At 36.1% G+C, this 17,730-nt stretch overlaps 1 protein-coding gene across 1 annotated transcript in view; it reads left to right on the forward strand.

The window, feature by feature from the left end:
- The first annotated feature begins 1,993 nt into the window (after positions 1-1,993).
- Positions 1,994-17,730, forward strand: part of LOC145675993 (RNA-binding region-containing protein 3) — a 48,462-nt gene continuing 32,725 nt past the window's right edge. The window contains exons 1-2 of the mRNA XM_081746827.1: positions 1,994-2,188; positions 12,423-12,580. Coding sequence (XP_081602953.1) covers positions 2,183-2,188; positions 12,423-12,580 — 164 coding nt within the window. The 5' untranslated portion in view covers positions 1,994-2,182. The remainder of the gene's footprint in view (positions 2,189-12,422; positions 12,581-17,730) is intronic.

Consider the following 17,730-nt stretch of genomic DNA (forward strand, 5'->3'; position numbering starts at 1 on the left):
GTACAAGTTAGTGCCTGTTTTCTATTATTTGCATACCCACTATCATTTACGGCTCTTTCCCGCGGATGCACCCACACGCTACCGTCCGAGCTTTACCTACTCTAGGTGGGGATCAGCATGCGCTAAAAGAAAAAGCTTAAAAAGCATGAAGTATAATATTTCAACGAATAAAGGATTTTCATTACTTTATAAATATGGGTTCACTCGAGCGCACGGCCCTAACAAATAGAAAATTTATAGGTAAAATACAATATGAAACATTTTCCGTGAAGGAATAAGAGTCTGAATATAATTACTGCCAGAGCACAACATATGGAAATGAATTTTGAGTGATAGTGAAAGAACGGTATTATATGTGTGCTTCTCCACATCCTCACTTACGCGTATACCTCCCGTCGCTGACGCGCGTGCTCCCTACGTATGTATCCCCTAACTATTGCTCAGGATCCCCTGCTGCACTCCTGCTCAGATTCGGTTGGATAGCATTCGTGCTTAGTTTTTATGCCATACGTCCATACACTGTATTTATACAGAGCCCTTCTGAGGTCAATCTGCAATTAGTAATGGAGCTCCTCATATAGTCTATGTTCTGCTAAAAGAAATACACAACTTTAACCTAATCTGAGAATGTAAGAAATCTGTGAAAATTTGGTAGAACTCTCTGCTCGAGTAATGCCATAAATATTTACGAGATAAATAAGCACTCACCCATTTCATTCGTAAAATCATAATTTTTATGACAATTCGTAAAACTGCAACGAAATTAGTATCTTATACATCCTTCTTTCATGTATCGTAGAGACCTGCACGGGCCGAATTTTTCGGCCCGAGACCAATCCAGCCCGAATGTACGTAGGCCCGGCATAGCCCGGGCCCGAAAAGTTTTGGAGATTTTCGGCCCGGGCCTGATAAATTTTCGAAGTTTCATTTTGTAACATTTTTCACGGGCTCACTTCTTCAACGTTTGCCTTTATTCTAATTATCGTTTAACAAAAGTCAATAATTATTAAAGAATTGCAATTTAATCGACCCCAGCCGGGCCCGACCTGAAGAGAAATCAGTGTCGGCCCGCCCGGCCCGGCCCAAAGAAATAATAGAGTCGGCACGCGGGCCTGGCCGGGCTTCGGGTCAGGCCCGGCCCGTGCAGGTCTCTAATGTATCGTCACTTATTTAAACTGTGAAATTAAATATTTGACGTCTCGTAAACCTGTAAACTATAACAGTGCACGCTCCAGCTGCGTATCGATAAGTAGGACCCTTTTAAAGGGGTATAATAGAGATAAGTGGGGTAAGTTTAGCTTAGACTTTGGGAAGTTTGAACTAATTTTGTTAAAATTAATCGAACGTAATTTCTCGTGTCTGTGTAAGGATATCAACCGGAGTGGACATTGTAAAGTTCACCCACTGTCTCTAGCATTGTCTAAACTAAACCTACATGATTTTTAATTTTACCCGGCTCTACCTCTACATTTCTAAATGATAGATCTACAGTAAATCTACAACCAGTAATATAAGGAAGTAGAGTAATTAATTGAGGAATAATCTTATCCTTAATTATGGTACGGTCACAGACGGATATAGTGCGTAAAGATGGACCAATGGTCATTTATGATGATTAAAAAGAGAAGTTTTGACTACAAAATCTGAATGTGGTTTTAAAATATACCTTAAATCTAATTCTCACAATAATGTCTCCATACCAATACTTAGTGTCACAAATGTTTATACAGAATTCAAGAAATCATGAAGTCTATACAGAATTCAAACCAAAGCCTCGCGCCATTTTTTAACTGAGTAATAATACCAGTATCAAAAAAGAAATTATAATGATTCCTATGAAAATATATTTATGTTAAATGCAATATAAATGATCCCAATGTTAACAAAGTGGTAAAATTTGCTAGTCTCAAGATTCAGTTATTTGAATTGCTTTATTTACGTCGATTCAAAACTTTGTATTTTATAGAATTACAATGCAATTGCATCTGGCAGTTCTGCACATTAGTAGTCTGCTGGTTAGTAAGTTTAGTACAAGTGATTTATTAATATATATACAGATGTAAAGCGTACTATGTTTCTCTTCAAAATTAACTACAGTTTAGAGGACTAAACATCCTCAAATTATAGGATGAGCGATGAGAATTTTTTCAAGAACTGATAATAAGATATAATCTCTATTTATATGAAGGTAAATAATAATTTGCAGAATACTTGCACTTAACATGGAATATGAGTTGAAAATGAGTGAGTGCGTATGAAATTGAATTGTGTAAGACATTGAATTCCAGTATTAGGGGATTTGGCCTATGTTTAGCAGAAGGGGTCCAGCTCTTTTCTCTAAAAAATGTTACAATTTTGGTAATTTCTGCTCACATTCGGTTAGTTTGTGGTAGGGTTGGTTAGTTTAAGTTAGGTTAGGTTAGTTTAGTTTATGTTATATTAGTGTAGGAGTCTCGCATAATTTTCCAAAAAATGATAGAATTTCGCTTATTTCTACTAATATTACGTTAGTTTAGGTTAGTTCATGTTAGCTTACGTTAATGTTAGGTTAGGTTAGATTTGGTTGCGTTATGTTACGTCTAAGTACTTGTATCACTCATTTCTCCTGTAAATTTTGCGTTTTTACGTGCTTCTGGACCTCTTGTACTAAACATACCCCGGGGATTTTTGTAATTCAACAAACCAATATTTCATATTATAAGTGTAGAATCATTATAAGGTCTATACTGTGGTTAAAATGGAACGAGTGCATATAAAAGACAATTGTGTAAAATTCTAATTTCTACCGGCGGAGTATTTCTGTATAATGTAGAAGAAATGTAGTTTTGTTTACAAGTATAGAGTTAAGGGTTAAATACTGCAAATACAACGTAAAAGCAGGTTCATGTGTGTCTTATCCAGGGCCGCCATCCGGGTAAGTTTAGCCCGAGTAACAAATTTTAGGGAAGGTTCTAGAATACAGGTTCCCCATATAGGTTAGTAGCTAGTTTAATATTTAATTCACATAATACGGCAGAGCGAGCGTCAGCGAGTGAAGGCGGGTTAGAGCACCGCAGGGCACGTTGTTTTCTGCCTTTGTTACAGTTAAATTAAAAGGAGATCTGTGTTCTAGAACCTTCCCAAATGTTATTACAAATGCTATACCACTTTCATATTATGCAATATCAAGTGTGGTTTGTAATATCCTGTTTTAAGCGCATACTTTCCATAGCTCACGCGCCTTCTCCATACGAACGTATTCCCATGCTATTGCACGCCCTCCACTCAATTTGTGCTCTAGACCTGTAACGGATAGAAAGCATTATCGGGCAACATTCAGAACATAGATCCCCTTTCCCATTTAGCTGCAATAAAGACAGAAAACAACGTACCCTGCGGGGCTCTAACCCGCCTTCACTCGCTCATGCTCGCTCGGCAATACTATGTAATTTAAATATTAAAATTTAGTAAAGAAAGGAACCAACTTAGCTACTAATCTATATGGGGTGCCTGTGTTTTAGAACCTTCCCGTATTGTTTTTAGTTTCCAGCTAGCACAAGTTGGTTTGTTCTTTTTGCACAGGCGCAAACGCCCGACCAGGTATTATATGCCTATCTATGATGGGAAATCCTCGAGAAGTAAATCTGCACCCAAATCCCACCCTAAGAAACAATTTGTAAACCCCCCGCCAAGTGAACTTTGTGGTGGACAAACACCGTTTGCGTGGGTTTTCTCGGGGTTCTCCCGTTTCTTCCCACTTTCTTCACTCCACCATTTTCATTGATTTCTCATTCTCACCATCTCCTTTAGCCTAACCGGCATAACCATGGGACGTAAAACACAAAGATTTCATTTCAATTTCTAAAGCGATATGAGTGACTTCTGTGATTGGTTCTGGTCTAATTTAGGCACACCAAATTTTGCAAATGTTGTATGGAAAGAGATGTTCGTAAGGAACATATTTCTGTATGCAATAAAATTAAATAGAGTATTATACAACTACATTCTATGTTTACAAGTGGACGAAGTTTAATACAAATGAGTGCATAGATGACTAGGCATATTTTTGGAACTGGGGGGCAAGAGTTTTTTGCTTGAATTTCCTGCTTTCTTGCTATACTTTCTGTATTTTTTGACGGTTTTGGTTAGTTTTGGTCACTTTAACCCATAACTTCCAAGCGTGTCCATGTAACATGCAAATAGGGATAACTGTTTATGCCTGGGAGATTTTGTGTGTGGAATTTTGTGACACGGCTCACAGTGAACACATTACAACAATAACAACAAAAATTTCGTTATTTTCACATTTACTACGATCATATGGAACAAACGTAAATGAAAATATTATAAAATCAAAAAAAAAAATTAATTCGGGCAGTTATGGGTTAAGTCAGTTTAGGTTAGGATTTCTGGATTTGGGAGGCCTGAATTCTTTGCTAAAAATTCGTACTTACTATATTTTCTTCTCTCTTGATGGTTTAGGCTAGGTTAATTTAAGTTAGGTTATGTTATGTTAGTACTTAGTAATTATACTTACGTAACATCAGCTTATTTCTCCTGTAAACATGCTGATTTTACCTGATTTTGGCTCTCCAGTTCCAAAACTATCACCATGACTGTATTACGTATTATGTTTATAAGGTACGGTAGCACTACTACTGTCAAATGGACTTTGCACCGCAGAGTAGGGCCAGTATTTTTAGACTGGAAAGCGTGAATTTTTGTCATTTATGAGGAAAATAATTGTTATTACCATAAAAAGAGTTTCTTCAGAAATCCTCGGTGCAAATTCACTTTAGGAGGACGTTACTCTTTTCCGTATAAATACTGCTTCCGGAAATATGCCATACAAATTAGTGTAAAAAGCACAACCAGCCTCCGCTGGGTGGCTAATAAAACGGATGATTACTATCTAACCAAGTCAGGGCAGGAGAACCCCAGCTGTAGGGAAATGGTGCGTCTGTAGGGAGCAGGCGAGTTAGTGATGGTGCTTACGCTCGTAAACGTGGATGTTACTAGAAACACTAGGTTAGGTTATCATCTTTGTCGACAACTTTGTGTACTAGAAAAAAGACCTTCCACTACAGACTTTTGCCAATGACATTTCATACCATCAACACGATGGTCACATTTCTTTATTTTCAATGTCTTCCTACACTTGTTACACTTTCTGGTCAATTTAAATAGTCTGTGCCGCGTCACATAACGTAATAACTCCTTTTCTTCATTAACATAGGTTGTTATAAAACTCACAATAAAATGTCACCTCTCTCAGATGCAGCCACCATTTTTGAATGACGGGAATTAATTTCCTCATTACACCATATCTGTCGTCAGCATGCCTTCATTCAAAATAGTACCAACAACACGCAGCTTCTAACATTGGAAAACACTATATCACACTGCTTTTATAGCATGAATTTCATTTAAAAAATACCCAATTCACTTCCTCTTTCCTGTAAATTTTACGTATTTTTCATACTTATGGACGTACTCTCCGTCATTTAATCCATGTTAAAATAATTATGAGTGCTATAAAAACTTGTATCACTGCAAAAGCCACGTGTTTTCACTATCCTCACGAACGCATGTACCAGTGTCTCTGTCGTGTCTACACCATTCGGACGCATCGCCGCGGGCGAACCAGCTTCGTCCTAAACTGAATCGGTTAGTGGCATTCGTTCTTTGTAGTGACCACGTAGTTTCCGATTTTTGCACTATAGTTTTTATGGCATACGTCTGGATGCTGTATTTCTACGCCAGTCGTGAAATAATTGTAATTTTTCAATAAACTTCTGGTGGTCCCCTTGAATTTCATCTCTTCTATGTAAGGTAATATCATGTTGCCCAGCGCAGATCTTTGGAGGTCAATAAGAAGGATATTAGTGGTGTGCCTAAGCAATGTTGGATGACGATCCCTGCATCCACATTTGGAAACAAAGAAATTTATTTTTTAAAAAAAGGGGGGGGCGTTCACCTCCGGTGCTTGGGGTTCTTAGTTCGATCCCAGCTTGCGCCGTGTGAACTTTGTGGTGGACAAACACCGTGCTCGGGGTTCTCCCGTTTCCTCTCACATTCTTCATTCCACCATTTCATTTATTTCTCATAATCACCGTCTCCTTTAGCCTAACCGGCATAATCGTGGGACGACGGAGGAAGATTTCATTTCATTTTTTTAAAAAATACCTTCTCACAACTTATGATTGTTTAAGAATGTGTCTTTTGATGTTCTCAACGTTGCAATTTCTCAAAAAAAAAAAAAAAAAAAAAAATCTTTGCATAGCCTCTGAAACTTTCCAGAAATGAATAAATGAATCACCTACTAAAGTTTTCGCTATTGAGTCTCACATTTCTGAATAAAATGTTTGATAACGCTATCACAACACTTATTTAGGTTGTCCTCATCGAGATTTCATTGAATATCTAATCCTAATACAATGCGTTCAAGTAGTCGCTATGTACTGGGTGTATAGTAAAAAAAGAATTAAAACATTCACTTTTTTCTTTATGTATGTGTTGGATATGTTATGGAGATCTCCATACATAACAGGACAAAGCTGGATTTTAATTTCTAACTCAATAGAAACGTATTGTGCACATTAAAGACAGCTCGCGTTACATTGTAACTAATTTATGTGTTAAAGATCTATTGGTCAGAGTTATGTTGAGTATCAAGGATTACAGATGCGTGCTGTAATGATAACTATGGAGGAACAAGCGAATACTTGTTTTTTACGGGTGATAAGTGTAAAGAACATGTGAAGCATTATTCACTGAGTAGTTTAACAGTATTCATTGAACAATATCAGGATCACCCTAAAAACTATTAAAGTATTGAGGATATTAAACTATCATATATATAACGGATATAAAATTTATCGATCTTTACCTCGAGTATTTGCAAAAGTGTGTAGGAGAATTGATATGTGCTTTCAAGCTAAGATAAACCATTTTCAATTTTTACTGTAGTAGAGTGTCTCTATATATGTCTTTACCATAATGCACTGTAGAGCGATTTTTTGAACACATTGTATAATTAAGTTCGTAATTAGTTAAAAAAAAAATAATGATTAAGTTAATCCGTTAAATATTGGTTAATATTAATTTACACAGTTATATTTTCAGGAGTTAAATTTTAATTATTCATTATTTTAAAAAAATGGTAATGGTTACAATGTCCTTACTTTTTCTTAGTAACTGTGTGAAGTATATACTTTATCAAGAACTTTTTTTTGTGACTATTTTAAAAAACTTTGTGGATTAATGCAGGCACCTTTGGCCAAAATTGCTCCACGATGGCTCAATAGTAGAGCGCTTTTCTCCTCCGCTGCGTTGGGTCCCTGGTTCGATCCCCGACTAAGTAAGTTTGTGGTGCGTGGGTTTTCTCGGGGTACTTCCGTTTCCTCCCACGTTGTCATTGCACCAATTCTTCTGTTATCATTCACTTGACTTAATCATCCGTCTCCCTTAACCCAAAAGGTGTAATCATGTGATGCTGAACTGAAAGATTTCATTTCAAACATTTCCAAAGTAACTCTAACTTGCTTTCAAGTTCGGGTCATATATTCATGCACTTTGTAACGATACAATTGACTTTATTAAGGATTTTATGTGTGCCTGGTATTTGGTATGAGTTTGGCATGATATATAATTACCATTATTACTACATTTATATATATATATATATACACACACACACACATATATATATATATATATATATATATATATATATATATATATATATATATATATATATATATATATATAAATATAAATATATATATATATATATATAAATATAAATATATATATATATATATATATATATATGTATATATATATGCATGTGTGTGTGTGTGTCGTTACAGAGTTGTTTTATGCAGAGTTGTTTTGACGTATTATTAGCGTCATACTAAAGATCTTTCTACTGCAAGAACCTATGTAAGTCGAACTCTTTAGTATGGTACTAATCATGCGTCAGAACGACTGTGCATAAGGTCCATTATTATTATTAAGTTTGCCTTTCGGCACCCCCGCCAAGTGAACTTTGTGGTGGACAAACACCGTGTGCGTGGGTTTCCTCGGGGTTCTCCCGTTTCCTCCTACTTTCTTCATTCCCCATTTCATTCATTACTCATCATCACCGTCTCCTTTAACCTAACCGGCATAACCGTGGGACGTAAAACTCAAAGATTTCATTTCATTTCTGCCTTTCGGTAGGTCCTGGGACGAATGAGGTTTTATTATTATTTTAAATTTAGATTTTGAACTGGAAATTTTTCTTTCTCGATTTTCAGCTTTCTCTTTTAACTCTTAATATTTTCTTATATTTTTCAAATCATAGTTCAGTTGTGTTCTCCTTCTTCTTGTTCCTTGCGTTCCTTCCATTTTCCATCTATGGCGGTATGAAGAAGATAATTTCTTCATAAGATGTGTCCAATCCAGTTAGCTTCCTACGAAGGATGCTGGCTAGAAGTGTCCTCTTCTCTCCTATCCATTTTTATCTTCTTCATTTTCCTTCAACACATTTCGAAGCTTTCTAAATATATATATATATATATTGTCTAAATTCCGTAATGTCCAAGTCTCTGAAACAGACACTCCAATGCTCCATACATTGCACCTAACGAATTTCTTCCTTAGTCCAATATTGAACCTGTTAGTTAAGAGTGGCCTTTCCTTGTTGAATGTCTTTTTTTCTACGGCAATTCTTGACCTGATCTCTTTGGTGCAATAAGCGTCTCTTGTCAAAATACTTCCCAGATATTTGAAATGATCGACCTCTTCAAGTTCTCTTTGTTCTACTCTTGACTCGTAAGGGCGTGTTCCAATGGGATATTCTCATGACTTTCAACTTTTCGATGTTGATTTTCATTCCGTATAGCTTCCCAGTGTCAACTTTTTTTGTCAGTCATCTCCTGTAGTTACTTCCTCGGTTCTAGTTATTATAATCGTATCATCTACATACCATATGTATATATGAAATCTAAAACTTGTATTCCTCGTAGAACTAAGAGATGAATAAAAAAATTAATTTAAAAATACATAATCTGATTGATATTTTTCTAAATTTTGTGATATTTTTATTTATATTAACTATCAGTTTTATTTAAGAATATTAACTTTTCATGATAACAGATTAGTTTACCCATGTCTAATTTTATCCATTAAATCAACAATAGCGAACATTGTTATTTTACTTTTAATCGATTAATGTTAATTTCAGTTATAACACTTACTTTTTTTCTGACATTAATTTTTAATTTGGTCAATTACTTCTTTCTTTGCTTTAATTTTGGTCTGTTAAATTTTCCATTAATTTTTCCAACTTTGTACTAGTCTAGTTCTGAGTAAAATTAATGTCTGAAGGGACACAAATGTATCCTCCCAAAAGGCCTTAACCGCTCAGTCACAACTGCCGTCCCTCTTGCAAGTCAACCCACAACACTTTCGAACTACCCTCAATAACTTGTCGGGTGTTTATGGTGCCACCTAACGATCGAATTCGTTGTCATAAATCTGGAACAAACTTCTGCATAGTTCGTTAAGATACTTTTCCTTGCTAATTTAGAACAACCATAAATAATTGTTTGTTATAATCGATAAAGCCGGTAAGCCAGTGCATCAATATTCAAGGCTTTAGAAGTACAATCGTGAATAAGCCATGACTTCCCTCATACTGTATTAATTTTGTTGATAATATCAGGTAATTGATTAGAGCCAACTACCTTATGATCTAAATTATTGAATTTGGATAATAATTTCTCTATAATCATTTCTATCCATGATAATAAACATGTTTTCTTTGTGAGGTTTTAGATACTACAATTGTATGTTATTTTTAATCTACAACTAATCTTCTAATTCGTGGTTAGATGATTTCAGTTTAGTATAAGCAGAGAGGCTATATGAGACATCGACCTACAGTTTAACGTGCGATCCAAACCAGATGAACTTCCGCCAAAAATCAAACCCAAGTCTTCCACGCCAAAGGCACTTACAGTAACCCTTAGCCAGGAGGAAGCTTAATACTTGTGTAGTGTGTAATTATTGACAACCAGAAAATTCCCCTATATCAAGTTTACAATCTTGTGTGAAACTCTTCCATTTTCTGAGTTCTGAATTAAATAATCCGCCATTTAAATTGAGGATATAAAATCCAGAAGAGAAACAAGCTTATTCGAAAAAATAAATTAGAATCTTTCTGTGTACTTTTTTTTAAATATATTTAGACAAATTTTGGTGGAGATGGTTACGTAGTGATCTTATTTGTAGGAATTCTTGTTATTTTCCAATTGTCTTTCTGAAAGGTTTTGTGTATAACGTTACCTTCACGTGAAATGTCTGTCAACCAGTTCGTATTATTATGGCTCTGATTCACCCTAGAATACGTAATTACGTGGTGCATTAAACCTGGCACCAAGTGAGCTTAGTAAGCTGTTTATGTAAAATTGTAGTTAGGCTGTCATATTATATATAATATACACCTGTTCTATATGTTACAAAATTCTGTATACGTTGTAAGATTTATGGGTTTTTATTTTTATTTATTTATTTTTATTTTACACAGAGGGTGTAATGTACTATTCCACCTATATAAGACTGCTTATATTAATATTCATGTCAAGGGGGTTAGCCATCCAGACCTGCATCAGCGCGCTGGAAATGCATAGAAAGGATATACTGTGTAATGTGCCTTCAATTCAAGTATGATCCTACTGTACATGCACTTTTACGCCGAAATAAAGAGTTCTGCGCGTTTTTGTTTTGCAGAGAGCTGCTAATGAATCTCATCTAATGTAACTTCTTTGGATCATTGAGTTGAAGTTCAGCCCCATTTTTTTCAGACGTGGCCCTACAGCTTAGTACAGTGTGTCCACAAAAAATACTGTCGTACTCTAAAGTCGTATTACGTCGCTTTGGTTAATTGTATTTAAATGAAATTGATCACATTTGAAAGAAAAACAAATATTTTTTACTATATCTCATTGACATTGAATGTGGGCCCCACGAATGGCGATGCAGACATCAAGAAGATATTCCCATTCACTCCACACACGTTCCAACATATCTAATGAAATGTACTGGATGGCAGCGCTGATACCAACTTTCACTTCTTATAGGTTTTGAGGTAATGGTGGTATCCCACAATCCTTTACATAACCCCATGAAAAGAAGTCACAGACCATCAAGTCAGGCGACTTCGGCGGCGGCGTGCTGTGATGTTCCAAAACACACCAACTGCGTTTTTGTGGCGTCGCCATAATTCCTTAAAACTTATTCTTAATAACAACACAACACAACGAAAGGAAATAAATTTACGTTAGCACATTATGGTATAACAGTACAGAAGTATAAAAGCTTCCCAAATGACCTCCAGCAGAAACAGCATCTGCCTGCTAAATATCCAACAATGAACCCACATCGACTAATCACAAAGTAAACCTGAGTGAATTTACTTTTTCTGTGTTTGATCTCCACATTATTGGCATTGTTGTCCATTGTTGACATGCACAAAAATGTTCGAGTTTTTTTTTCTTTCCAATGTGATCAATTTATCATTTAATTACGATTATCCAAAGTGACGTAATACCACTTTAAAGTATGATATTTTAATGGACACGCTGTGTATAATTCGAACTACTTAATGTACCACCTGGAATCAAGTCCGGATTTTCCCTGCTGAAAACTCGTGTGTTAACCACAATACCTACAAGTGCGCTGTAATTGAACTTTTTGTCGCTCTTTATTAGTTTTTCTTCTTCAGCAAACAAACTAACGAAACCTACATTTACTCTGTGAACTCATAAGGGGCACGGTGGCTCAGTGGTAGAGCATTCACCTCCGGTGCTTCGGGATCCATGGTTCGATCCCTGCTCGGGCCGTGTGGACTTTGTGGTGGACAAACACCGTGCTCGTGGGTTTTCTCGGGGTTCTCCCGTTTCCTCCCACTTTCTTCATTCCACCATTTCACTCATCTTTCATAATCACCGTCTCCTTTAGCCTAACCGGCATAAGCATGGGACGTAAAACTTAAAGATTTCATTTGATTTCTGTGAACTCATGGCTAGAGCGTCGCTTTTGATACACGTTATTGAACACATCAGCATAAGTTCCGCTCCTCATGACCATACTGCTGCACAAATCATAAGAAGCAGACTAACGAACAGAACGGAACTCGGATCAACGTGCATTACAATATTTTTCCATTATATGTCGTAATAATCAACGGAGGCATAAATAAAAATTTTCTAAAGCCACAATTTAGAATACGTTTTAGATACAATGAAGAGCAAATTTAATGTTTTACTTCGTATCTTCATTACTTTAAAAATTATGTTCGAAAAATAGCGAATCTACGAAGTTTTTCTACTAAAATCTTATAGAACGTGGTTTATTGTATTTACATGTATTTATTGTTTTTTAATGTTTTATTTCAGATGATTAACACAGATACACTGCTTGTACGCCACTTACCAGCAGAATTATCAGATGAAGAAAAGAAAGATTTGCTGCGGCACTTTGGAGCTCTGGAAGTTCGATGTGTTGGACCTAAGACTAGGTTAAATAACACCAACACAAGCATTGCATTCGCTAGGTAGGTTGACCGCATTAAATATGGCTGTTAGATTTTGACTTAAAATACACTGAAATCTATCCGTAATAGAATGTAATATTACCGTATTTCATTTCCATTGGAAGCAGGATTTTATTCAACTACTATCGATAATATAATTTACTTACTATGTAACTATAGTGTAATAACTCAGATAACCACCAAATTAATACAGAGTGGGCCTCGGAAAACCGACCCCGTGGAATTACAAATAATGTTAGTCCAGCACTAACTTATTTGAACTAATCTTCACATTAAATGTTTAAATGACCTCCTCCAGCATTCAAATACGTCTCTGCACAGTGTAACAAGTTAAGTATATTCGTGTCAATACCACTGGGATAATATCGTGGATGTACCTCCTGATATTCTCCCTGAGTTCTTCAAGGGTATATGGATCTTGTTCGTACAACCGCTGTCAACATTCTCCATAATTAAAAGTCACATGTCGAGAAGTCCGGTGACTTCAGAGGCCATGAGCATATGCTCTTATCTGCTTAGCACTAAATATCATATGAACGATATCGCACGTATCGTATCGCACGTGTCCTTCGAGATGTCTCATAGGTTGCTCCATCCTGCATGAAAGAACATTGCTCGCTTTCTTCTTCTCTCAGTTCATAAAGAATAGTAGAGTAGACATCCGTGTCGACTAGGTTGTTGAAGTAACACCAATAATATGTGTGGGAAGTACAGTACATCATATAACAATCTCCTAGTCATGTATGTGCCCAATGTCTGCTGTTCTGGATGTTTATATATTCGGATAAACGAAACCACGCATCATCTGATATAATAAATAGGTCCAATTGCAGCACAAAAGTACATATGTTTTTTTCTTTTTCGGGTTCCTTCAATTGTTACACAACTGTCATTCGGTATGTCTTAAAAACTTCAAATATTTCAGTACCCGTCTGCAAGTTGTTTTATTCGTGCCAATCTGTTAGGATAGTTTCTGGACTTCCGAACACTCATATTTATCATTTCAGAAACGCGTGCCACAAGTTCAAGAGAGCGCGCAGGTGGTGTCTTGCCCTTTGGTTCATTGGCAACAAATCCATGTGTATTCCATTTCTGCAGCAACTCGTGAATGCTGCTTTTCACTGGCCCGGATGAGTAGGAAAACCATCACTCAATAATTCCTGTGTTTGCATAAAAGAACCGATACATATGTACGATTCTACGTAAAGGCTCGCTCTGATATTGAACATATCACGATCGTTCGATAGCGCAACTCGTGTCCTCGATAACGAGGATAATTAAATAGAAAGAGTGGGGAAAGATAATTCGATTCAGTATATGAGAGTCATAGGAGGAGGGATATTACATGGGTGATACTTTCCTTCAGAAAAGTTTAAATAACATTTTCTTATGTTATAGTGATATTCTCGTGATATCAGCCAGGTGAAGTCCGACAATAATGCCGACGTTTCAAGAATTGACATCATTCTCGTCTTCAGGGCGATTATACTGAGACCAGTTCGTGTGCACTATATATAGGAGAGGTAAGGGGAAGGGGGCTTAAGAATCCGTGTCTCTGATTGGATGGTCTATAGCTTGACGCTGATTGGTCGAATTCATATATGCTTTATTTATGACTGGTGTCCATGTCTAGCTAAGTTGAAATTCTGTATCGTGGTTGATATTCTTGGGTTCTTGTAGTATGGCAAGAGATTCTTTAATTATCCTATCCCAGTGATTTGGACTCTGAACTAGGGATGGCCATTTCCGGAAAAAGAGTTTTCCGGTTTCCGGAAATCACATTTTCCGTTTTTCCGGAAAATTTTCCGTCTTCCGATTTTCCGGAAAATTTTCCGTCTTCCGATTTTCCGGAAAATTTTCCGTTTTCCGATTTTCCGGAAAATTTTCCGTTTTCCGATTTTCCGGAAAATTTTCCGTTTTTCCGGAAAATTTTCCGTTTCCGTTTTTCCGAAAAATTTTCCTTCTTCCGTTTTCCAGAAAATTTTCCGTTTCCGTTTTTCCGGAAAATTTTCCGTCTTTCCTTTCTAATTATCCAGTTTCCGGAAGAATTATATTCCGTTTTCCTTGAAAATGTGGTTATCCCTAGTCTGTAGGAAGTTTAACCTTTTAAAGAGTTCTGGTATATTTATATACAATGGCGTACTATCGTCTTTGACCGCTTATTTAGGTTCTATAACAGGTATTTAAGCCGGGATTTTTTTATTATTTTTCAAGTCAAGGATAGACCAAAGAACACCGCAGATGCGTTTTGGAACCGGATGGTCAACTTGGCGGCGCCAAGTGGTGCGAAGGGACGTGACTTTTTTTCTTAAGGCAAATTTCAAAATTTTTTCACGCCTTTAGTTCTCAAGATATCAGATTGAAACTTGCATAAGGATTGTGTGTAGACCTATCTTTGGATATTTATCATTTTTTTTAGATCCCTACGTGAAACCGGGGACGGGCCCGAGGGGCCCAAGTGTTACGAAGGGGTGATTTTTTCAGAAAAATTCCGTTTTTTTTTTCGATTTTCCGGTTAAGGTTTATGATACCGACACGTGGTACCGTTGGTAAGTATGCCCTATCGTGAGAAAAACGAGGTATGAACCATGATCCGACGATAAATAGTAAGGAAGCAGTAGCTGCTTGAGTGAAAGTCTAAAATTTTGGACATCCTTAAAGGGTTAAACTTCTTGCAATCTGACGTCTTTGCTACATTTCTATCTGATAATTCATTGTTAAGAGCTCTTCTTTGTTCTATCAATCTCTCAAGCTTTTCATGTATGCTGTTCCACCGAGTTTTAACTTGCTGTATAAGGAAATGTACTTCCAATCCTAATAACCTTTACTGTTTTTCCAGTTCTGACGTTGCCAACGTACTATATTTAAAGTGGAAAACAATCCGACTAACAACACTTAACATTTTCTCGATTTTGTCTATTGCAATCCCTTATTTATGGAGAGTTGTAGGATCTGAGCAAAACAACATATGCTTGCATATGGAAGTTCTCGTACCGCACTTGTGATATTACTAGCATTGTCATAGACAATTGCATGTATTTTATCTAAAATGTTCCACTACTCTGCAACATGTGCTAAGTGCTGAGTTGGGTTTACCCTTGTGTGCCTCACTTCTATTTCAATTATTTGAAGGACTGAACTTATTGAACTTAGATGGAAGCATATAGTGGGCTGTGATTGTAATATAACTTTCCGTAGCCTGCGAAGCCCAGCTATCTGTTGTCAAATCAATCGATTCCGCAGCCACACTTCTCCTTAGACAACAAGGCCTCAATATGGCGAGTTACAGTTTGCCTGGATGGTGAGTGGTAACTTGGTTCTACTTCATTCATAAATTCAAGAAACCGAATTGCTTCAACGAAAGGCAAAGGAAGAAGATCCTTTGGTACCATATTACTTATTTTACTATGAAGCACCTCTGCTCTTGCGGAAGAACAAGGTTTAGGGTCTCTGAGATAATACAGAATTCTTTTCTGTTTCTTACGTACTACTATGTTCCCTTATTTGTAAAACATTTTTTCTGGGATCTTTCTGTTACTTTAGATGCATTTGAGCGTGCGCCAGGTGAAGCGATAATCTGAGATATAGAGGTAACAGCACCTAGATTATCATCTACGTTTATGAAATAATAATAATAATAATAATAATAATAATAATAATAAAACACTTTGATTGCATTAGTTCATAATTTAGTAACAAAACATGAATGTAGAATGATAAGTAGAGCAACCCACATTATGCTTTATTTTTTTCCAAATTATGCTTTATTATGCTTTATTATTAATTTCAATCATCGTTTTACATTAATCGTGTTTAAAGTATAATATTTACTATACATTAAATATTCTAAATATCTTGATCTATTTATTAATATTTTATGCAACCAGTTTCTTTCATATTTAATGAACTTTCTACCTAATGCACTTTAAAGAGAGGCTTTACTCGAGTCAGTTTTTTTAATCACTTGTGTGCGCCTTAGAGGTGCATATATACAGAAAGGGAAAGTAAAAGATGCCACCAATAAGTATAGAAAGTGCTCAACTTCAAGAGGTACAGATAACAGTATAGTGTGGAGTTCTTGTGTACTATTCATTGTTGGTGGAAGTTTTCTTCTTTTTGTCTATTCTTTTCTCCACGTTAAAAGATTAGACCAAAAAGTTTACAGAAATAAAAATAAGCTTTTCATTGTTGCATTGTTATGTTCTCAATGATTTTGCATTGTAAATATTGTTTCTTAACAGTATGTTAAACTTGAAGTTAAAGAGATTTTTTAAAGAATTGTGCTATATCTTTTAAATTATGCTTTATGCTTTATTTTCTAAAGTTATGCTTTATGCTTTATTTTCTAAAGTTATGCTTTTAAAATTAGTTTCTTCTGGACCCTTAGACAGTCACAAGCATGTTCAAGGTACCAACCATATGTGTAAATTGCTATTATGCTTTTTATGCTTTGTATGCTTTTGGGTTGCTCTACTAATAAGTAAAACTTTCAAATGCATACAGAAACATAGATAATAAGTCAGCATTGAGAACTGAATTGATGTATCGATGACTAGTTGGAATCGTCCTTCAGTTTAAGAGAAATTAGCGGAAAAAGTTACGAAGAGAATTATGTGGAATAGATCATTATATGAATAGCTGGCTCTAGTTTCAAGTAGTGCTACATACTATGGTATTTATAGTCAATAGTACCGGTATTTGGAATTCGTGACGCTTATAGTTGCAAGATGGTAACACTAGGGTAAAGTGTAAAATTGAATTACATCAGTAGAATTGAATTTATCTTACGGTTAAAAGTCTATGGCACAGGTCGGATGTAACTGAGTAATAAACTTAAAAAAAATCGGAACGATAGGGTGCTCGAATCGAACATCGGCCTTCTGAATGTTAATCCGATGTTCTAACGCCTGAGCTCAGTTGGAATACGTAGTGTACTCCCGCCAATACCAAAGTGACCAGAACTTTTACTTTCAAAAACGGGACGCATACGAATCGGCGACGGGGGGGGGGGGGGGGGGGTAACTTCCACATTGCATTTTGGGACTCAGTAGTGTTTTCAATTTACAAAATACACAAGTAAGAATGATAACACAACGTTTCTAACTTAAGTACTACCCAAAAATACTTTTAACTACTTCAACTCTCAGAAT

This window comes from Thermobia domestica, chromosome 18 (assembly GCF_964235325.1).
Source record: "Thermobia domestica chromosome 18, izTheDome1.hap1.1, whole genome shotgun sequence".
In the NCBI taxonomy this organism is placed as follows: Eukaryota; Metazoa; Arthropoda; class Insecta; order Zygentoma; family Lepismatidae; genus Thermobia; species Thermobia domestica.